Here is a 24,622-nt window from a genome sequence, read left to right as displayed (position 1 = left end):
AAAGTAGAGTGGTAAGTTTACTTAAAAGAAATGTGCTAAATGACTTAATTATGAGTTGGTGGTGTGCTTTTCATTCATGGCATTGTAGCTCCCTAAATGTCTGAAATTAACTATGATCATATGGAATTGAAAACATCAGATCATTATCAGTAAAATGGGTCCAAAGCTTATAAAACCAGTAATTCTTTGTACTCCCACTGATGTTAAGACCTGGGCCATCTGTAGAATTTATACAAAGATCAAATGCCTATATAACTTTTTAAGAGCAAATTTATGGCACAGGTGAGCAAACAAAACAATCAGAGAGGAAGGAGTATCAATAGACTTTTGTCTCATTTTCCTTGCAAACGAAAGGTCTGAGTAACAATATTTTTTTTTTCTATTTCACCATCTTGGACCTCCTCTCTCAACACAATATATTTTAAATCAAGCCAAAAGCCTTTTTATCTCTTTAATCATTTCCCATTAATTTGCTATTTCTCTTTGAAGTCGATCTCCATTCCGTATGCCCATTTTTCCAAAATCATAAATAAGATTCTCTTAGAAGAAAAATAAAAATGCAAATTGTTAATATCCTTCCTAAAGGCACACACATCTAAATAGATTTTACATTTAACTGAGGCCTCATGTTTACTTTCTCAGAAGGCAATGTTCAAGTCTGAGTTCCATTTCTTAGAAATTACGGATACAAACAGACAAGGACAAAAAGATAATCAGCAAAAATTAAAGCAGATGTATCAAGGTGACGACAGGATTATGAGGCTTTCTAACCTGGTAACCAACCACACATGATGTAGAATATCATCCATGTTGCAAGTCCCCTTAAACACGCACCCAGCTTCCAAGCATTTTGCCAGTACCTTAGGCCATGACCCATCCACCCCTCAGTGGGTGGTCCCAAGGTAGGAGTGCCACCAACCAAAGTAAAGTTTTACTTATCTCATTTCCCTCTGACTGATTGTTAACTCTGGGCTAGAAAAGAGACACCTGAAAAGAAACTCACTCAGAGGAGCAACCAGGAAATGCTCTCCCCTGAGCCAGGGGTTTCTGAGTTTCCCTCCCAGAAAATTAAAGAGGAAGATGATAGGGACGAATAAGATAAGCATTTCCTAATCCCCTTGTGTTAATACTCCCCTAAACAACACGTTCAGCAGTTTACACTGCTGCTAAAAATTATTTACATTTACTGGGGGAGAAAGAGGAGGGACAATAGGAGGAAATGAACACTTTTAAAAACGTATTTTGAAAGATGAAAATAGTTACATATTCCTTTGGCCCATTCTGAAATTTACCCAACGTCTCATCAACTTCGATTAACACATGAGCTAGCCGCTGTGTGTTTCTTTGTCATTTTCTAAGAATCGGGTCCGTTTAGAGGTTCGTCCACATCCACCCTGGTTTTGAAAGAAAGGCTGCGACCACGGTAAGCCCCATGGCCTCATTCCCACCCAGTTCAGGCGAGTGAAAGAAACATACCTACCTTCAGAGTTGGACCATAGCCGCCTATCTTTCTCCTTTTCACAAACACAACGGGTACGTCCGTTTCCGAGGTCAGTTCGGTCAGCGCTCCCTCAAGGCCCCGCCCGTTCTCTGTGGCACAGAAGCAGAAAGGGGAGCGGGTCAGGCTCTCCGCAGCGCGGCCGCGGCGGGAAGTGCGCGGCTGGGGCGGGGCTTCCGTGTCCCCAACTGCACGCCCCCAGGCGACGCGCACCGCCGCCTCCCTGCGGGACAGCGCCACCTGCCTCAGCCCTGACAGTGACTTAGGCCCGCAATCAGGCTCGTATCCTGGACCTGGTACAGGGGCATAGAATCTGGAAACATGGCCTGGAGGCCAGCTACTAACGCCCGAGTTCCGGTCGGATTCATACCACTGCAAGTCTCGCTAAAACTTACACGCCCTGCTTTCCCAGTAAATCCAGAATTCAGGAAAACCTCAAAAAAGGAAACTTAAGGACAATTATCTCAGCTTTTATGAAACACCTCCCAACTTAACCTTCCTTTGAAGTCTGCATCTATACAGAATGCCAAAATCCAACTTCCATGTTCCTTTGAAATTCGGACCCATGGGGCAAAATTAAGACACTGCCCATTTAGGGTGGCATTTAAGAACCTTGAAGCAATATAGCAACACCCTACATGACATATGGGAGCTTATGGTCCAATTTTACAAAGGGGTGAACACAGCATGAGTCAGTGATAGAATGTAGACTCCTTACACTGACATCAGGCCCATTCAGAGATAAAAACCACACCAACACTCAAAAGTATAGTTGTTTGATAATAACAATAATGGTAATACCAGCTAACACTTCTATAATGCTTTGCATATATTAACAACTTCACAACTATCTTTTTCAAGGGGAGCCTATCAGATCCATTTCACAGATAGGGAAACTGGGACAAAGGAAAACTAACTTGCCCAACTTCAAGCAGCTAGTTAGTTAGGGGACAAAGGGCCAGGATTCACACCCTGGCAATGTGGTGTACGCTTTAATCCGCTACCCTGTATTGTCTAATATAGTGAAATAAAGCGCGGGTTCCACTCTTACCTGTCCCGTTTAATTGCCTGGCAAGTCATATGATTCTGGCCTTGGTTTCCCCACTTGTAAACATGGAAATAACATATGATTTGCCAACCTCTCAGAATTTCTGAAGATTCAACAGTGTAAAAATTCCTGGAATGCCAACCTTAGGTCGTTATACTCAATGCTGTTCGAGGATCTGTCAATCTATTCATCACATCGTCTACATTGCAAGACCCGTGCACTAACAAATGATACAAAAACCCATTTTCTCAGATATTTTGAAAACTGTCTCTACAAAAGAAGAGCCAGAGGAAGAAAACCACCAGCCGACGGGGTGCTGGTGTCACCTACCACGGGCTAAGCTTTCACTGACCCGGGCGAAACAATAAACGCCGCCAATAAGCTCACTCGCCTTAGAAAAGCCTCACCCCTACTCAGACACGCCTTAAAACTTCTCCACTTCCTCCGCGTTCATCACGCACCCGGCAGGCGGACGCTCTCGTTGCCAGCGCGCTCACAGCCTGAACACTTGGAGCTTTGGCCGTGGTCAGTTAACGCAAAGCTTACATGAACACGAGCTGTAGGACCGCAGGTTCTTCTTCAGACGCCCCAGCACCTTCCGCTCGGATGCAATGCGGGACTGAAGCAAAGAGGGAAATGAGTTGCAGGTTCCTAGTGGCTCCAGGAAGCCACGCCCTTCTCCAAGTGGGCGGGCCAACAGCCAGAGTCAGAATGACAAAGCAAAAATCCACTCCTCGTGCAGCCCTGGCAACCTACGCTTCATGGCTTAGCAAACTAGGTTCCTCTAATTGGGTGACACCACATCCTCTTCCTGTTCATAGCGCCCCCAACCCGAGAAAAGAGCAAAAACCATTGAAGGAATGTTTGGAACCAGAACTCAAATGTTAAGTGGGTTTTAAATGTACAAAACTGGACTATGCCCTAAGGCAGGGACTCCAGAACTTGGCTGCCCGTTGTAATCACGTGAGGATCTTTAAAAATGCTGACGCCTGGCTCCCATCCCCAGACATTTCTGATTTAATCGGTATGGGCTGCAACCTTGGGCATCTGAGTTTAACTCCCTGGGTGATGCTATTTGAACTGCATAGTTGGGAACCCACTGCCCTCAGGTAATAGATTAGTCAGCCTGGCAATTCCCTAAAGGAAGTTACCCGGCTTTTAGTTAGGAGTCTCACCAACACATAACTTCCCCTTCTAATTCTTCCTCCTCATCCCACTCAAGTTTGGGTCTGTCCTGTCTGTTTTAAGGCAAACTGCGTGCATATTTAATTCCAGTCATGCCAAGCCACCTGCAGCTATCCGAGTGAGCCATGCTCTCATCCTTCCCTGCTCTTACTCATATTCTCACTCAGCACCTGGCACTAGTAGGTAGCTATGAATATTTACTGAATAAATGAATGAACGAATGTCTTCCCCCACTTCTTTGTCTGGATACTGACAGACTGGCGCACACTGGGGTGAAAGGGTTGCTGGTTTCTTAGGGCTGTGAGAAGCCACGATTTCTTTGAGCTGGCAGGCAACCACAGTGGCTCCTTTGAGCCCCTTCCAAGCCTCTGGCCAATGCAGCACTAAACTGACAATCTCCCTGCATGATAACCACCCGTGAGCTTAAGTGAGTGCGTGCCTCACCTGATTCTGGGGTCCTTAGAACAGGTGGGGCTAGCACATAGGTGTTCAAGAAACAATGTGATTTAAGGGGCAAAGAATGAAAAATGTGATGGAAAGAAAGGTGGAACTAAGGGAGAAAAGAAACAGTATAAACCATTTTATAAGGCCTTAGCTCATTTAATCTATACAATAACAGCCCACGAACCAGGATCTTAAGCTCCTAATTCTTAAACATATATAGAAACTACAGCTTATTTCAAAAGCATGTCTTAGAAGAAGAACTTTAAAATCATTTAACTTGAAATAATGTACTAAAAGCAAGTGATAAGGATTGATTTCTAATAACTGTGTGACAGGCAGATCAGTTACCATAGTTAATATTTTCTAACAGCACACCAAAAAAGGCTAGATAAGGCATTTTAACTTCACCCTATTCTTAAGTTAGAAAATTATAGCACAAATCCCTGAAGTAGCTCCATGTAGCTATTTTTTTAAGTAAAAAAAAAAAATCACCATTTTAAAAAACCTTCACTTCTCTTTTAAACCCTTTTTGCCACTGTTAAGGGCTGAGATACCTTGCCCTTGTGACAAAACAGAGAACTCCTTGGTTCTAGTTCATTGCTGGTTAATGGAAGTGCCTCATTTCCCACCATTTCCCATCATGCAGCATTTGTTCTAGTCAAACATCTCTCTTGACTGAGTTCATGTTATTTTCCCATGCCTGAAATGATCTTCCCGCCCTAAGGGCCTACTTTTTCAACCTCATCTGAAATGTCACTTTCTTTGGGAGGACTTCCCTGATTCCAACCCAGTGTTTAGCGTTCCTCCCCTCTTCTGTATCCCCAACTACATAAAAATAATTACAAATCTAAGAGAGTTTTGGGACGGCAAACTCGTTTGATTTATCTTGTCTTCCTAGAACCTGCTATATATCATAAGTACTCAGAAAATGCTTGAAAAGACCCTCTAAGTTCCTGAGCTAACATCAAAGCACACTAAAAACAGATCAATACAGTTGTTTGATCAAGGGTCCCATTGCATTAAACTACTGTTCCTCTTACAAATAAGCCTCTCTCTCACACTGAGCTAGAATATCTTTCTTACACCCAAATCTTCTCTGTTCAAACCTTCAGTAGCTCTCTAGGATCCTCAAAATAAAGTCCAAACTCCTCAATTCTACTGATTTGGCAAGGTCCACCCTTGATAAATCTAGCTGTCCAGATATTCTGCACCATACTTAAGCAGCAAAACTGCTGGAAAAACACACAGAAATTAAAAGTGATTTCACTTAAAGTCAAGACCACACACCTCAGTGTGTCCCCAAAGCTTCCCAGCAATCCTTTACATCTCAAATATGGTTGTTTTCCCAGTTTCCAAAGTGACTATTTCATATTCAATTCTTTCTCAAACATCTGATACACCTACACCTTGCCATTGGCTCAGGACCTGCTTTCTACTTCAAGAAAATAGAAATCGGGCCGGCCCAGTGGCTCAGGCAGTTGGAGCTCTGTGCTCCTAACTCCGAAGGCTGCCGGTTCGATTCCCACATGGGCCGGTGGGCTCTCAACCACAAGGTTGCCAGTTCAACTCCTCGAGTCCTGCAAGGGATGGTGGGCTCTGCCCCTGCAACTAAGATTGAACACGGCACCTTGAGCTGAGCTGCTTCCCGGATGGCTCAATTGGTTAGAGCTCAGGCTCTCACTCACAAGGTTGCAGGTTCGACTCCCGCAAGGGACGGTGGGCTGTGACTCCCTCAAGGGATGGTGGGCTGTGCCCCTGCAACTAGCAATGGCAACTGGACCTGGAGCTGAGCTGCGCCCTCCACAACTAAGACTGAAAGGACAACAACTTGAAGCTGAGCTGCACCCTCCACAACTAAGATTGAAAGGACAACTTGACTTGGAAAAAAGTCTGGAAGTACACACTGTTCCCCAATAAAGTCCTGTTCCCCTTGCCCAATAAAATCTTTAAAACAAAAAAAAGAAAATAGAAATCAACTAGACAGAACTCCCTGCTATTTCCCTCTCAATAGCCAAGCTGCCATATCCCTTGCCTTCACTCCTGTTTTAATGAAGGCCAACTAATCCACTTGTGCAAATTGTCTTTTCTTGCATTCTCAATCTTCAAATATTTTACTCCTGAAATTAGCTTCCGTCTCTGTCATCATCGATTTCTTGTTCTCTACCTGATCATTCCCATCAGCATACAAACACGCTGTAGTTTTCCCTTTTAAAAAAAGCCTCCCATGATTCCAGGTGTACCAACCCCCATAAACCCACCCCATTTCTTTGCTCTCCTTCACACACACACACACACACACACACACATACACACACCCCAAAACACTGGTGGGGGTAGAATTCTTTGTACCCTGGAGAAGAATAAAGTAGGGTAGGAAGGTATAGGGGAGCAGGATTTTGCCACCCCAAAATATGTCTTTTTTTTTTTTAAAGACTTTATTGGGGAAGGGGAACAGGACTTTTCTTTTTTTATTGGGGAACAGTGTGTACTTCCAGACTTTTTTCCAAGTCAAGTTGTTGTCCTTTCAATCTTAGTTGTGGAGGACGCAGCTCAGCTCCAGGTCCAGTTGCTGTTGTTAGTTGCAGGGGGCGCTGCCCACCATCCCTTGGGGAACTCGAGGAATTGAACTGGCAACCTTGTGGTTGAGAGCCCACTGGCCCATGTGGGAATCGAACCGGCAGCCTTCAGAGTTAAGAGCACAGAGCTCCAACCGCCTGAGCCACTGGCCAGCCCCCAAAATATGTCTTAAAGAAACAAAAGGCTCAGGAAGAGCTTTTTATCCCACTACCCCCTTAATTGCCTAAAAGAATTTAGATAGAGGGCCTGCCTATCCCAGGAAGAAGAGCTATCAGCAAAGATAACTGCAAAGAATATGAAGGAGGTAGTGAGCTGGGATGAAACTGGCAAGGCCTTTGAGAGACCTTGGTCTTTTCTCTTAAGACCTTCAACTGATTGAACGAAGCCCACTCACACCATATAATCTGCTTCACTCAAAGTCTCCTGATTTCAATGCTAATCGCATCAGAAAACACCTCTAGTCTGGTGTTTGAGCAAACAACTGGACACCATCTTGACACATAAAATTAACCATCACACCATGGGACCGAGATGAAATTACCTAGGGAATGAATCTAATTAGAAAAATAAAGACAGCCCAGGACTGAGCCCTGGCAAAGTGCAAAGGAGGAGAAGGCCCAGCAAAGGAGCCTGAGAAGCAGCTGAAGGGAGGCAGGAGAAACACTAAAAGAATCTGGTGTCTCAGAAGCCAGTGAAGAAGAGCTCCAAGAAGGAGGACGATCAACTCTATCAAGTCCTGCCAAGAAACCCTGCAAGATAAGGACTAAGCCATCAGAGCCATTGCTGATTTTTATGAAAATGATGGGGGGGGGGGCCTAATTAGATTCAACAAGAAACAGAAAATAAGGAAGTGGAGGTAGTATGTAGGGCCAACTATTTTAAGAAGTTTTGCTATAAAAAGAGAAAAGTGGAAAAGTAGCTGAAGAGGGGTGCAGGATCAAGGAAAGTGTTTTGTTTTATTGTTTTGTCTAAGAAGCAAATTAGTAGGGCATGTTTTGATGTCGAAAGAATAATCCAGCAGAGGGAAACCTGGCAGTTCCCAAAGAGGAAAGGAGGAGAGGAGATCGTTACAGAAGCAAAGTCCTTTGAATCTACATCTATCACGCAACATAGACTTTGAAGTCACATCTAGATTCTATCACTGATTAGAAATTCAAGTTATTCAGCCTCTCAGCTTCATCAGCCTCTTCCTACAAGACTCTCTGTGGACCTTCTAGCTCTTTATCTCACCCAAACTTCTGAATCTCTCTGCCCCAGCCCTTAGCCCTTTTTAAATCTCTTTAATTACTAAATGACAGGGCTTTACTAAGTCCCAATCATTCATCAAATCTTAGTTCAAACATGCCTTTCTTGAGGAAGCTGTCACGCAGGTCAAATCCCCTTACGAAATGCTCTCGTGTTACCATGTAGTCTTTCTGCTTAGTATATCAGCACTGCCCAGCCCAGTAGCCACTAACGACATGTGACTATTGGGCACTTAAAATATGGCTAATGCAAGTGCAGATCTGGAGTTTTAATTTTATTTGTTTAATTAATTTAAATGTAAATAGCCACATGTGGGCAGGGACCAGGATTATTTATGCTCACCATGGTGTTTCCAGATTTTAATACAGGGCCCACACATATAATTGCTCAATAAATATTTGTTAAAAGATTCGATCTGTAAAATGGGATATTACTAGTTAATTTGGGGATTCTATCTTTTTCCAAAGAGGAAAGGGAAAAAATCTTTACATGGTAATTATCAAAAGTTGCCAGTCCTCCTTATAAAGGTAAATTTGATCTTTAAGAATTTGATCTATCCCAGAGAATAGATGGAATAATAAATGAGAACATACTGGGTGATCTGAATAAAATAGCATCTGTAATATGCCTAGGAGTGTGCCTGGAACATAGTAGATACTCAAAATGCAGTGGCCCATGAGCTTCACAGAGGACCGGTAAATAATAGTGTGGGAAAATGGGAGAAGGCTTCAAAAAGCATGGTTCTCTGTAAGTGAACCATATTTTGAGAAATAATGAAGGTAGTAGTTAATGGGAGTAGAAGTAATCCCCCCAAATTTTTCACTGCTTATGATGTGCCAGGCATAAATCCAGGTCTTTACATAACTAATTTAATCCTCACAACAATCCAATGAGTGAGACGCTATTACTTTTTCCATTTTACAGCTGAAAAAGACTGAGGGACACAAAGGATAATTATCTTGCCCATGGTCACCTAGCTAATAAGCGACAGAGCTGAGATTGACACCCAGCCCTTGGCTCTTACCACAATGCTGCTCTAGCTCTTGAACATTTTTCTAAGGAGTAATATGTACAAAGACACAGCAGCAGGAAAGATACCGCATGTTATTGCATGGGATACAGAAACACAAGGGGAGACTACACTATAAATATATGTTAGATTCAGTTTGGGGTTCACAAGGCAGCTAGGCTCTTTTCCTTACATTCTCAATTAATCCTCAGAATCAGGTAAGAGTTACAACCATCCCACAAAATTAGAAACTGAAATTCTAGGAAGTGAAGACTCTTGCCAAAGGTCACCAAGCAGGTGTGTTGGAATTGGGCTATAAATCTAGGTGTGTCTATCCCCAAACCCACTGTCTTACAATTCAAAAATGTATATAGGGAGGTACAGCCTAAAATGAGGTAAAAGCCACATGCTGTAGAGACAAAAAAAAAAAAAAAGAAGAAGCATTAACTTTCTGACAAGGACCAGGGTGAACTTCATCCATGAAACACTGCAATATCCACCCTGAAAACTTTAAAATACTGCTTAGGGGCCCATGATCTCTGTGAAGCCTTCTCTGATCAAACATATAGAACTAGTCACTCCTTTATTTCTTACATTGAGCTACAGTAAAGCCACCTGCTTACACGTCTGCCAACCTTAGAACTGGCACTTATTGAGCACGTCTGTGCCAGGAGCTTTACATGTTCTCATTAAGTCGCTCCATAATCCTTTGGGATCTGTATTAACGTCTCCATTTGCAGATGAGTAAACGCGAGGTCTGACAGCTAGTCCAGGATTTACACCCTCATACTCTCCTGTCTCCACCACTTAAGGGGCCGGTCTTTGTATCCCCAGTACCTGGCACAGTGCCTTTCCCATAGTAGGTACTCACTCGAGGATTGAATTCAACTGGCACTTCAGCAGGCTTTCGAATGTTAGTGATGTGGAGAAGAGAATCTAAAATGTTCTGGTAAACCAGCTTTGGGTGGTGGTGGGGAGATACCCTATTTGGTAGCATTTGCCAAGTATTTTTGTATAAATACTTCCACTCTGGCTGATTTCAAGGTATCAACTTGCTTGCAAAATTCCTGACTGTTTAACAATGGCTCTCTTGAGCTGGTAGGAGCTGGTTCCAGCACACCACCCAAAAGCTCAAGGTCATCAGGTACAGCTACTTTCCCTCCTACCTCTCCTCTTCAGGGCAGCTCTCTATACTTAGACTTCACTGCAACCTCAGAAGACAAGGCTAAGGATTATTCTACCTCTGTTAAAGCTGACCTTTACTGGAGCCCACAGTCTATTCCAACTCCAAGCGGTCTGAGGGATCCCCACAGCCCTTAAACATGCTCTCCATATTTTTATTATTTTTTTAATGCTCTCCCTATCTTGTACCCAGGACTATTCAAGTCATTCAAATGTGCTCAGGTCTTCTCTTTTGTAACTATCTGAGCTGATCCCACAGCCTCATCTAGCTTTCTACTAGCAAGCAGGATGGCTCAATAGTTAGGAACCTCCCCTGAAGTCACATAACCTGGCTTTTCTGCTGACATGCCCTTATACAAGTTCGGTTACCTCTCTGTGCCTCCGTTCACTCATCTGTAAAATGGCTATAAATATAGTACCTACAACTCATTGTGGAAATTAGATGAGTAAGTAGATGTAAAGGGCTCAGAATATGGTAGGTATTCAATATATGAGTCATCATCATTACGTCCTTACGTGTGGTGTAAATCTAGGAAGACGTCAGTGTGGTTAAGGAGTTGGATTTTCCCCTTTTACAAGTCAGTTATTCACAGTACCTGTCAACAATGTGTTACACTAGACGCTGTTCAAAACTGCATTCAAGGGGGTAACCCATTCCTCTTTTTTTTTAATTAGCAGTCTATGGCTAAGCATGGCATTTTCCACAATGCATTCATTCTCATGACTCAGTTTGTTCTTTCCCTGGGAGAAGAAAAACATAATTGTTTAAACGTAATTTTCTTAAACAGCTTGCTAAAATAAGTGGAAAAGACATGAGGAACTTCTTAAAAAATTAGTACATGCATTTTGTATTACATGTACATACACTCAAACTTGCAGAAATATTCCCCTTCTGCACTCCATTTGTTTTAGGTCTCTGAGTGTCCCACTTCAATTCTAGAGGAGCGACAACATTTAATGTAGAAAACCACGCGCCAGCAGAGCTTCAGGAGATACAGGCTCTATTGCAGTAAACTCTCAGATGTCTCGTCTTATAAACTGAGATCAGCCACCCTCACCACCAGCCAAGAGGCTGTGTGAATATTAACTAATAGAGGTAAATAGCCTTTAGCTCCTACAGATGAAAGAAGTGTTACACAGCTTATTATTAGTATTAACCTCTAAATTCTTTAACCCTAATAGGTAGTAGATATTGAGAGGAACCTAGCTCTCTGAGTTCTCCAAGAGCCAGAATTTCAGAATCCCAAGACAGGTGACAACTACAAGTCATGGAGGAGGGCTGTAGTCATCTCATGGAGCTGAGTCTGACGTGGCCTTGGATCTTCCTGGTTGGCAACTAATACTGCAGACACGGATTTCGACTAAGAGTGACCTATGTTTAATTTATAACCTTAGATATATTAAGACCAACTTTTCCATTCTAAAGACAGATGAGAACGTTGTAGTTCCCCACCAACTTATTTCTGAACTCCTTTATCTACAGATTATGATGCTTATTTAATCTTTCGATAATCTCAGGAACTCTTTTGAGGCCTGTGTTGCAATGAATGAAGCTGGACTATCTCCTAGTCTCTTTGATTAGGGTTCAATGAATTTACTAGGCCTCTAGTTCAGTGTTCAGTCCTTGGCCTTTCTAAGAAGGCAAACTATTTTCCACCTCACTACCATCATATAATGATGATATTATGGTGCCTCTATACTTACGATTTCAATAGGAGACAAATGTATGGTTTATATGGAAATTAATGAACCAACCTCAGCTGTTCCACAGGAAAAACCAAGATGTTAATTAGTATCACTAACTGAACTCTTATTTTTAGTGTGCACATGACTTCCCAAAATAAAGATTTCTTTCCCAGTCTCCTTTCGACACATATATGTCTAAAGGACTAAATTCTGGACAGGATGTACATAAACTGTCATGTGCAACTACTGGAAAATGTTCTTGAATGGAAAGCACATGCTCTCCTCCTTCAACCCTTCTTCTCGGTGATGGGGGAGTTTGGGTACCCATCTTGGAACACAAGTGGAAGACAAACGCTGAGAACCGTGGATCATGAGAATAAGAGGACTCGACATTGGATCCAACACTTAGAATACGGTAAAAGCCCTGGACAGACTACCTCTCTCTAGACTTGTTTTAACTGAGAGAGAAAGAAGCTTACATCTAGTTTAAGCCACTGTTTTTTGGGGCTTGCTGTCGCGTGTGGCCAAACCTAGTCCTAAATAAAACAGTTTAAGTGACATTACAGGAAACACATTTCCATTATAGGAAATTATACATAAAGAAAGCAAGAAAGCAAAGGAAGAAAAAGAGCCATTTAGAATCTCACCACGTGGATGCATCCAGATCTAAGGCTCTTCACGCCACAGACTTCCCCTGAGTGCCTGCTTTTTCATTCATTCCCACAGCTTCAAACCTCACCTACCAAGAGGAAAGCTTCCCGTTCACGAAGACCTATGTACCCACCAGACTATATGCCCACATTGGACAATCACAACGTGTCCAAAATCAAATTCATCATCTTCCCTAGTCTCAATTCTGTCTCTTGTCTCAGTGAATGACACCACCATCCTCCCTTCTTCAGAAATCAGAGCAGCGTGCTTGATTGCTTCCTCTATTTCACCTTGCATGGGACTGTGATTGTCTGGCTTCCATATGGAAACTTTCCCCTTTGGGAGAACCTGTGTTTTCCTCAAGGCCTGTTGCGTTGGCAAGACAGATGCACAATTATTTGAGTGATTATTCATGTTTTGTGTATTTCTTTCCAGTCCATTTCCTGTTTTTTAAAACAAGATGTGACTATTCTACAAAAACTATTTTAAACTCCATTTTTTTTAACATTATATTATAGAAAACTTCCCCCACGCTATTAAAAACTCTGTGTGAATCATTTTTAATATTACATGAGTTAGTAGCTACTACTGAGCACCGATTATGTGTCAGGAACAGTACTAAGCATTTTACATACGCCCTCATTTGATCCCCACTTTATAGATGAAGAAACAGGCTCACAGAGGAGCAAAGAGTCCTCCATTTGTGGTGACAATGACTAATGACCCACAATAGATAATGAGCCCATGAAAGGCAGAACTCATCTCATTACTGTATAAGAGCAGCACCTCCAATATTTGTTGAAACAATGAAAAGAATCAACAATTTACTAAAATGTATATCTGCCAATTGAAAAGAGATTTATCTTGCCGTAGAAAAAGCTGAATAAATCCATCCTTTTCCTATCTAACTAAGTACACTGGGAAGAGGACATTAATTAAACACTATGTTAGGTGTATTACAAACATTATCCTAACTACTCAAACCGAGGAGTAACACTATCCCACTGGCATGGATTTGAATCCAGGTCTGCGTAATACAAAAACATTTTTCTACTTCTTATTTAAGAAAAATCCTCTTATAAAATATGTGTTATTTTCTTAAATAGATAGTCAACTTCCCTACCCTCCTTACATTCATTCCAAAACCGAAATTTACTGAAATAGCAGTATACATGTCTGGGTGCTATGGGAATGCTACATGAGCACCGGTCCTCTTCATCCGTTGATATGAAAAGCAAAGCACACACTAGGGGTCCGATCAGTGCAGTGGTTATTTCCGTAAATAGCACTAACACACGTGTAAAAAGCAGCCTGGTGAAGGGTGTGTGTGTGTGTGTGTGTGTGTGTAGAAGTTAGAGGGCACAACCATGACTGACAAGATCATGGGCACAGGTTAGATCAGAGAAGAGTTCAGCATTGATTAAGAGCCTGGCCTTTGGAGCCAGATGCCTTAGTTTCAAGTTCCAGTTCTGTCACTTACTGGTTGTATGAAGTTATCTAACCTCTTTGTGCCTTCATTTTCTCATCTGTGAATATAGTCTCACAGAACTATACGATCGGTTAACACTTCAAGTGCTTGGAACGGGCTCACAGACATCGCCATATCAGAGCTTCCTGTTATTATTATTATTCCATGAGGAACATGAACAGAAAGTTCAGAGAACGAAATATAGTAAATGAAATACAATTCAGATAACGTAATGCAGCACACAGAAAAAAAATTTGCCTCACTAATAATCAAAGAAATACAAATCAAAGACTCTTTTACCTCTCAAATGGGCTAACAATAATTTTTGAAAACCTATTATTTCTTAAAACTTCATTGAGCTTGTAAGGTTATCAATTTGTATACATCATTTAAAAGGCTCTAGAACTTTAGAAGTGTTCATATTCTGACCCAGAAATCTATTCCAGTAATCTATCCTAAGAATATAATTCTAAATACAGCAAAATCTTTATGTACAAAGAAAAATATTTCTAACCTGTTATTCTATAATAGCAAAAAATTGGCAACATACTATTTGCCCAACCATCATGGAATGGCTAAGTAAATATATGGAATGCTTTATAGCAACTGAATAAATTATTAAGAACTTTAATAACATGCAAAAACTTATTAAATAAAAAATCAAAACACAGGATATAGAAAAGATACACAAAATATTAATAGTGGTTATCTCTGAATGTAACTATATATGATTTTTATATTTTATTATACTGCAGTCTCCAAATTTTCTAAAATAAGCATTTTTACAGACAAAACCAAAATGTTTAAAGACCTACTTCCGGTAGGAAAAGATTCTTTACTTTTCCACTTTTATCTCTCATCATTCTGATTCACTCTAAATGAATAAGGGATGAAATTTTCTAATTCGTTTTTGTTTACAGCTATGAATTCCTTACTTCCTAGTTTTTTCCACCAGGATAACACTTATCCAATATCCTATCACAGCTACTCTGTGATCCTCCCGCCTTTCCAGGTAGCTGATTACACTAACATTAGAATGGAGGCAGATGAAAACACGTAGAATGACCTTAAAGAATGAGACTATGCCTTATTCCTCTTCATATTCCTGCCAGGGCTTGGCACATAAATAGGTGCCCGAAATACATCTGTTGAATGAATAAGCATCGATACCAAAGTGGTGAGATCTGAGCTAGGCTAGGGTACCTCCGCATGTAAGGTGCTTTTATTTGTTTAAGAAAAGGGTACTGGGGAACCAGACAGGCCTGGGCTTGACATAGCAACACTGAGCAAGTTACTAAAACGCTGGGCATCTACTGCCTCACTTGTAAAACAGAATTAAATCCAGCAACCTCACGAGGTTATTGTGAGGATTAAGTGAGAAAGATGTGAAACACTGGCATTAAAAGGGAGTTCAAATGTTAGTTCCTCTCCCTCTTGCTGAAGGCATTAAAGCCATGCTCTCTATAAGCAGCCAGGGGACAAAGGCGATACAATCAGAACCCCAAGCTAGTGACATATGGCATCCACATATACACTTATGGCAAACTGTCACACAAGTCATTTCAAACCTTATGTCTGTTTTCCACACTGATAGCTGAAGAATGGAAGCAGCTGCCAGGCCAAATTAAGATGAATACAGAGATGCTGTCTGTTCCTTAGATCAACGCCCCTGGGCAGACATCCAAGCCTAAGATACAGGTTTCCTATATCAACAAGCCCTGTGACTGGCAGCTCATCCACAGGGAGAGCCAAGGTACAGCCAGCATGGTGGCAGGTTGCACAAGCTCTGGTTACAACAGCCACCGTCACACCCAGGAACACCTATCATAATATCATACATAAGGCAGGTAGGGTGATGCATGAAAGGGTCTGAGGAGTTAGTCGGAGGAAGCTGAGGGGAGGGGACCAGGAATTACCAATGAGTTCACTGGCAAGCCAACTATCTTCTGTATTAATACTTGTCTACATTTTGTTTCCTCCTCATCAGAAGGTGTTATCACCTGTGGTATTTTACAGATTAGCCAGGAGCACATGCATCAGCTTCTGGCACAGGGCGGACGGTATTTATGACTATTACCGCTGCCCACACACGCATGCTAAGGCCACGTCTTCCAGGCGCCGACCTCCTCTCCAATACCAATCTCGGGAGATCTGGCTTGATCGTGACGGTTGTTCTCAAGTAATAATCTTAACATTTACATAGACTGCTCCAAAATATAGCCCAAAGGAGGGGAAAATGTCAGGGTGTCAGGGGAGGAGCCCTGGCAGCACACCTTCCCTTCTTGATTTTCTCTGAGAGGTGATACCACTGCACACACAGGAACTCACTGCACAGTCACTCCCAGGTAGGGGGTACACTGCTCTGGCTGCCACAGGCCATCAACTCTAAAGGAAGAGAAAGGGGGTTTTTGGAGCAGGGGGTGGAAAGCAAGTCTAACTCTGTAAGAACAGGAAGCATACCTGCCTACTTCCCGACTGTACTTTCAGTGCTTGGTACAGAGCCTAGCACACAACACTCAGTACACAGCTGGAGGAGTAAATGCACCCACCTGATTCTATGCCAAATACCCCCACCAACAGACCTCTGGCTCTTTGAGAATCTACTATGATCCAGGCACTGAGAAGATTAGGTGGCCAAGGCTGGTGGGAAAGTCACACTTACGGAGTGTTCTTCGGGGAACCAAGCAGACACAGATAAGAGACCACATCAGCAATTCCAGCCCCAAAATGACAAGTTTCTGGAAGACATGGACCAGACTATATATCTCTCCTTTGTGACTGGTTGTGAGGCCCAGTACCTGTAGGGCAATGTTCTTCCTACACTGGAGACAAGTAAACCTCACAGACTCCGAAGTTCTTAGATTAACACTCAACTTCCTACTTGCCTGAGAACACAGGATGTCAAACTTTTGGTGTCAGTTCCCCTTTACACTTGAGTGAATAATCACTGAGGACCCCAAAGAGCTTTTGTTATATGTGTATGGCTATCAATATTTATATTAGAAATTAAAACTGAGACATTTAAAAATATTTACTTATTAATTCTCTTAAAATTAATACTGATGAACCCATTACATGTCAACAACAATTTAATTAAAATAACTATATTTTCCAAAACAAATACATATAGTGAGAAGGTTGCTATGATTTTACATTTTTGCAAGTTTTTTTAGTGTCTGGTTTAATAAAAGACAGCTACGGTCTCACATTTGCTTCTTCATTCAATTTATTGTGAAATAGGTTGTTTCGGTAGAAGTATATGATGAAAATCCAAAGTCAAATGGGAAAAAGAAATACTTAATAGATTTTTCAGATAACTGTGGATATTCTTCTGTGATACTACACCAAAACTCAACAAGCGGTAGTTGATTAAAAAGTTACCTGCGGAGACACAACCAAGATGGGGCAGTAGGTAAACGCTGTTTACCTTCTCTCACAACTACATCAAAATTACAGCTAATCTACAAAACAACCATTATTAAGAATCGCCTAAAATCAAGCTGAACTGAAGCCTTTCAACTAAGGACTCGCAGAAGAAGACACCTCCAGACTGGTAGGAAGGGCAGAGATGCAGAACGGGCTGGTCCCACACCCGCGTGTGTCCATTAAAGATCGGGAGGGACATTTCAGGTAGGGGCTCCCCTATCCCCCAGAAGAGCGAGAGGTCGCAGGCCAGGGATCCAGTGCCGGGAGAAAAGTCCCCATAATTTCTGGTTGTGAAAACCAGCGGATTGTGACTGAGTGAGACACAGGGTGGCTGGAGTCCCAGGTGCTTCTCCTAGACCACGCACACACTTACCCACCAAGGGAATCACTGGCTCTGAGCTCTTGCGGCTGGAGAGGCGGCAGGGACATATGGTAGGGACATGAGTTGTCTGGCTTGGGATGGGGGCTGCAGAGGTGGCCTTCTCCTGGACGGAGGAGCTGGTGCAGGCCACTGTTTCTTTGCTGAGCCCTCCCCCTTCCCTGTGTGCAGGAGGAGGTGGCTGCCATTTCTGAGTCTCCACTTTTCGTTCTCCCTGTCCTGGCGATTTGAGACCATGCCCTGCCCAACTTACAGATACAGCCAAACCACTTCCAGTGGTTTTTCATGCAGACTGCCTGCATTGGCTCAAGCTGCAGAATTTCCTAGGGTCTCTCAAAGGTTCGTGGAACCCAGACAAGCAGCATCTAGCTTGAGAGTGTGTACCTCTGGCTGAGCAGCCCTAAGCTGGCACTAGCGGCAGCCAGCCTTGGTTCGCGGCTTGGCCTCTCAAGGCACTTCCAAGCACAGCACGGGCAGCAGCCATCTGCGAATGTCTTTGGGGCTCCTGCCAAGTGGCCCCAGGTGGGGCACAGGCTGTGGCTGAACTTGACCTACAGTGGACCTCCTCCAAGGTGGTCCTGGGGCTGTTGTCCCCAGTGGCCAGCTTCAAAATGTGCTGGAGCATCACTCAACCACCTCCAAGTATGACACAATCAAGGGGTGGACTGGGCAGGCACCAGAGCCCTGCTGAGGCATATCCTGCTCCGTAGGATCAGCCCCTGCACAACCACTCTTCCACTGTAGTTGAGGCCAGGCCTCACAACCAGTGAGCCCAAGGGTCAGTCCCTCACATTCATTTGCAATTGTCAACCAAAGGTCAACTACAAGAGGAGGGCACACACAACCCACACAAGCGACACACCTTGAATGCATGGCTCAGGTGACCAGAAAGACTACACCATTACACCCCACAGCACACCTACTACATAAGGCCACTCTACTAAGACCGAAAGACATAGCAGCCCTACCTGATACATAGAAACAAACACAGGGAGGCAGCCAAAATGGGGAGACAGAGAAACATGTCCCCAATAAAAAAAAACACAACAAAGCTCCAGAAAAAGAACTAAGCAAAATGGAGACAAGCAATCTATCAGATGCAGCGTTCCAAACATCTGATATATGGTTATAAGAATGCTCAATGACCTCAGGGAGAACTTCAACAGCGATAGGAAGCATAAAAATAGAGATGGAAACCATGAAAAAGAACCAGTCAGAAATAAAGGATACAATAATGGAAATCAAGAATATATTACAAGGAAGCAACAGTAGAATAGATGAAGCAGATACAACTTTCGATGTAGAAGATAAGGTAGCAGAAAACACCCAACCAAAACAGCAAAGAGAAAAAAGAATCCAAAAAATCGAGGAGAGTTTAAGGGGCCTCCAGGACAATATCAAGCATACCAACATTCACATCATAGGGGTACCAGAAGGAGAAGAGAGAGAGCAAGGAATTGAAAACCTGATCGAAGAAATAATGACAGAAAACTTCCCTAACCTGGTGAAAGAAATAGACTTACAAGCTCAGAAAGCACAGAGAGTCCCAAACAAGATAAACCCAAAGAGGCCAACACCAAGACACATCATAATTAAAATGCCAAAGGTTAAAGACAAAGACAGAATCTTAAAAGTAGCAAGAGAAAAGCAGTTAGTTACCTACTAAGGAGTCCCCATAAGACTGGCAGCTGATTTCTCAACAGAAACTTTGCAGGCAAGAAGGGAGTGACAGGAAGTATTCCAAGGGATGAAAAGCAACAAAATACAACCAAGATTACTGTACCCAGAAAAACTATCATTTAGAATTGAAGGACAGATAAGGAGCTTCCCAGACAAGAAAAAGCTAAAGGAGTGCTACAACACCAAACGAGTATTAAAAGGAATCTTAGAGGGACTTCTTTAAGATGGGGGGGGGGGGTTAAGGCTGAGTAAAAGGGGAAGGGATTAATAAGTACAAATTGGTTGTTATACAGTAGTCATGGGGATATAGGGTATAGCATAAGGAATATAGTCAATAATATTGTAATAACTAGGTATGGTGCCAAATAAGTACTAGATCTATCAGGGTGATAGATGGGAATGGAGTTGGGGGAAGGGTAAAAAAGGTGAAAGCATTAAGAAATAAAATTGGTAGTTAATACAGTATGGTGAATATAATCAACAATGTTGTAAAGATCACGTAGGGTGCCAGAAGGGCACTGGACTTATCAGGAGAATCACTTCATAAACTATGTCCAAGGTGCTATACACCTAAAGCTGAAGTAGAATAATATTGAATGTCAACTATAACTAAATATATAGGTATACATACCGTATTTCCCTGAAAATAAGACTGGGTCTTGTATTAATTTTTGCTCCAAAGGACACATTAGGGCTTATTTTCAGGGGATGCTCGTAGTTCACTGGCAACACAGCTGTCAGTGATTTTATCCCATGAATTCTTCACCCAAGTCATGACCTCTTGCAGGCGAGGCTTCACAAAGTTTCCACGCTGATTTCTCTCCATTCTATTTTCAATGTAGTCACTGATTTCCATGCTCAAATGGTCCTTGAATGGCTTGTTTATTGCAATATCAGGAGTCTGGAGATAGGCAGTCATTCCTGCAGGAATCATTATTTGATCTATTCTCTCCGCAAGGAAGTTCTTCGTGTTTTTAGTGCGGTGAGGGCTGGCTGAATCCCCAGACTAGCAGACCTCTTTGGCCACCTCACAAAACAAGTGGCAGCATTAAATCAACCCACTTCCTTATAACTGCTTCTGTGCACCAGGCTTTTTTGGTTTCAAGAACATAAATGCCTGAAACATGTTCAACCTTATCTTTCTTGCCTTTAGTGATGAGTAGAGGTGAGGCTTTCTTTCCATCCAGATGAACTGCCAAAATACAGGTAACACGTGCACTGTTGTAACCAGTGGAGGGAATGTAGATTGACGAGGCACCCCTCTGATCAATTGTCATTTGAGATCCTTGGCCCATCAACACTGCAGTTTCATCTATAGCAATCATGTTGGAGAGCTGGTATTTAGAAAAGTCGATGCCATCAACAAAGGACTTGAATGCAGGTACACACTTAATAACTTCAGCATCTTCCAGCTTGAACAGTGTTGTTGATCTTAGAGACAGTTCATATCACTGAAGGGAGCCATACAGCCAGTGTTGTGATGCTTTGAATTCTTCTGGGGATATTTCTAACTGTGGTGCCTTTGCAAGGGCAAATGCTTGAATATCAGCCCTGTGCACAACCAAAGCCTTTGCTCTCCTGTCAGCAATCCATTCACAGATGATTTCTTCCAGCTCAGGAAATAATGTTTGCTGACCTGACCCACACTTGCGCTTCTTAGCATTTCCCTCATCCAACTGTTGACTGAGGTTATTGTACTTTGCTCACCATTTTCAGACCATTTGGAGATCCAACTTCTTCTCTGCAGAAAGCCATAAGATTCCTGCCCCAGAAGTTCTCCATGGTTCCTGTCTTGTACTCGATGGAACAGCTCTTTTTTTTGCACTCATCTTGTCTGGGGGTCAAAATATTATTCCCTTTAAATCTACCATTAAATCAAGTGTTAATTGAAGACTTACGAGACAGAAGTGGCAACAAAAATGATGACAGTTAAGAATGATGGTCCACACAAAAGCGACGAAATTCAGAAAACGTTTCTTTATTTCACACGAGCGCATTAAGTACGTCCGTTACAATACACGACGTATTAAATTATGAAGATTCACATTAGACACAACCACATCTGTTCGTTATCAAGTGCACATGTTATTCATGCGTTGTGTCTGTACTCCGATTGGTCATTAGGCAATAGTCTCGAGTTCATCTGTTTAATAGGCGTTTACCTCTCGTCCAAAGGCACCCTCTTGAGTATTTACAAATATTTAATTATAATCTATATTATCATTTATTTTAAGTATTAGTGTCAACAATATTATTTATATTTAATTACATATTAACATTATTATTTTATAATTCAATACGTCCGTCACATGTTGCAACGGATGTACTAAATGCGTCCATCTGGCTGACGATCTTAACTGGGGCTTATTTTTGGGGTAGGGCTTATATTACGAGCATCCTGAAAAATCATGCTAGGGCTTATTTTCCGGTTAGATCTTATTTTTGGGGAAATACAGTAGTCACGGGATGTACAGTACAACATAAGGAAGACAGTCAATAATATCGTAACAGCTGTGTAAGATGTCAGAGGGGTAATAGCTTAGGGAGTGGGTTATCACTTTATGAGGGGTTTAAATGTCTATTACGTTGCTTTGTACACCTGAAACTAATTTAAAAAAAAAAACCTCTGCAATCACATTCTACTGTAATTAGATTAAAATCCATAATAAAAAAACAAAAAGTTAGCTGCAACATGCACTCTCAAATCATGCAGATAAGCTTTTCATACTCTATCACGTTATAATCCATTGGTCTATCTTACACTATGAGTGGATATTTTACCCATGAATGACCTTGTAAGATTATATATTGATCATTCAGAAAATATTCATTCACTAAGTTATGCAGATCTTCCAAATGTTGACATAGTTCAGCATACAATATCACAAAAATTACATTCATAAATATTACCACCAAAATCTTTTAAGTATTGAAAAGCTATGAAGCTCTCATGGCAGATATTATTAATATAACTTTCAAAATACTAATTTTCACCTGAAATCTCCAAATTTATCACTGGCATTGAATACTATCAGTTGTTTTCCTTAAAGTGACAGACTCACTTTATACATTTTGGGGGAAATGTCTGCCAAATACCCAAGTCTGAATAACCAGAGTCTGACTATCAGTCATTTGTTCAACTATATGTGGTGTTCCATGAAAAAAGCTGCTGATTCAGTTGGCAACTCAAGCTATTAATTGCACGAGTGCTTTTCCTTGAGACAACCATCATACCATCATACTTTATGTAGCAAAAAATCTTTATACATACTTCCCTCATCACACAGAATATTAAAAATGCATATACTCAAACGGTTGACATTTTAATAGAGTTAATAATTTTTACTACTTCATCAATAGTAGTTCCTAAGTAAACTGACATTTTCTTTTACTGTGATTGTGTGGTAGTGAAGACTATAATATAAACTAGTATAGTTTGGTGTTCCTACTTTAATCTGTGCTAAGACACCAGCAGTTTTATCCATCATTGCTTTTGCACCATCCATGAAAATGTCAAAACAGTAAAATGGTAAATTACACCTTAACATTACCATGCAAATAGTTTTGACCTTGAAGACCCCCAAAAGGTCACAGGTGTACTCCCAGGGGTCTGCAGACCACATTTTGGGAACTGCTGCCTTACTCTATAAATCCTGATCTGTCCCTGCAAGCTGCCCAAGTTCCAGACTGTAAGTGACCCTGAGAAGGAAGCTAGCTAGCTGCTTCTGTGTGATGAAGCAACAAGCGAGGGCACAGAGGACCAGCAGCTTCCTCATCTACGTAGCAAGAGGCTCCCATCCTTCCCCTACAGAAGCTGGTTCTAGTCAATCCTATTCCAACTCACATCCTTCAGGTTTTCTTAGGCAGGATGTTAGCAAAGGGTGAGTGGGAGCTCCTACCCACGCACTACAGATCCATGGCCACTTCCACAATAAAGGGAAAGAGCTTCCTGTCTGATTAGTGTTGCCAGAGTGAACATTTCGAAGTAGCTGATGCTTGCCTTTACTGACCTCCCATCTGCCTTTTGGCATCCTTGTCAACCTCCTTGCCTTCTCCGGTCCTCCAAGCTCCATCCTGCCCATCCTGTTCCAATGTTACCTCCCTTATCTGTGCTGTCCTTAATGGACAAGTTCATTTGTTTACCTTACTCATTTAATTAGCTTGTTGTGTTTTTTTGTTTTTTTCCTAATTCACACCAAGCTGCAAGTGACTTAACTCTCCCAGGAAAATTTATATTTGTAAAAGGCTACATTTCAGCCAAGATGAAATTTTAATTATTGGGATTTCCTTCCATGTACTATGGAAAGTTCAGGGGCAAGAGCCTTCCTTGATGGAGGAATAGAAAGGTCATCCTAGGGTAAGCAGACAATGTGGTATTATAGAAAAAAACACACAGACTTTGGAATTAGACAGGCCTGTGTCCAAATTATAGATCCACTACTTATATGACTTTAGTGAAGTTATTTGACTTCTCTGGGACTCAATTTCCTCATCTATGAAATGTAAATAATATCTTCCTTGCAGAGTTCTTGTAAGGATTAATGACTTTCTATAAACCCAGCATAATCCCTATGAAACAGCAGGCATTCAGTGAGTAGCAGCTACTATCTGATTCTCTCTGTGTTAGGGAATCTGTCTTTAGAAGCATCAAATAACAGTTTCCTGCCCTACAACTACCAACTTCCTCCTGATCCAAGAAATGAGTTTTCTATCCCAGTTAACATCTCTAGCTGAGTCTCTTCTCTGTTGTTTGATTCCTTTGCAGACTGGACTGAGACTATAACTGCCCAGGACTCTACTTCTCCAAGCCACTAGGCATGAAGGGTACCTATGCTTCCTGACCTGGAGGGGCCTACTTTTCCGATAGAAACGATGATGCTGAGCAATTGACCAGATTCCTGCAATGTTTGATGGATGAGTCTTTGGGACTTAGACCTATGAATAAAACACATGAGCACCGTGGTCCTCGGAAGAGGCTTTCTGTTTTACTCCACCAACCTTTCCCTGGGATTTCAGCCACATGCAACTATTCCCCAATGGCTGCTTTTATGACTCTTTATCCCTGTTGGTCTTTATATGTCTTTGCCACAATTTCTGAGTGCATCTCAAATTTATATTTTATTCAAGTACTATTCGGTATGGCT

General features: G+C 41.9%; 1 protein-coding gene across 8 annotated transcripts in view; it reads right to left on the bottom strand.

Annotated features, from left to right (window-relative positions):
* Positions 1-24,622, bottom strand: part of TXNRD1 (thioredoxin reductase 1) — a 125,167-nt gene that overhangs the window by 54,558 nt on the left and 45,987 nt on the right. The window contains exons 1-2 of one of the 8 annotated variants that reach the window (XM_019728470.2): positions 3,093-3,232; positions 1,481-1,590 (exon numbers count right to left, since the gene is read on the bottom strand). Coding sequence is in view for 1 of the 8 variants with exons in the window: in XM_074326240.1 (XP_074182341.1) it covers positions 1,481-1,590 (110 nt within the window). In the remaining 7 variants the exon portion in view is untranslated. Of the gene's footprint in view, positions 1-1,476; positions 1,591-2,937; positions 3,233-24,622 lie in introns of those variants that run through there. The other 7 variants (XM_019728471.2, XM_074326239.1, XM_074326241.1 and 4 more) reach the window with 7 other exon arrangements.

Source organism: Rhinolophus sinicus, linkage group LG02 (genome assembly GCF_036562045.2).
Source record: "Rhinolophus sinicus isolate RSC01 linkage group LG02, ASM3656204v1, whole genome shotgun sequence".
Taxonomy (NCBI): domain Eukaryota; kingdom Metazoa; phylum Chordata; class Mammalia; order Chiroptera; family Rhinolophidae; genus Rhinolophus; species Rhinolophus sinicus.
This window is presented reverse-complemented; position numbering and strand designations above follow the sequence as displayed.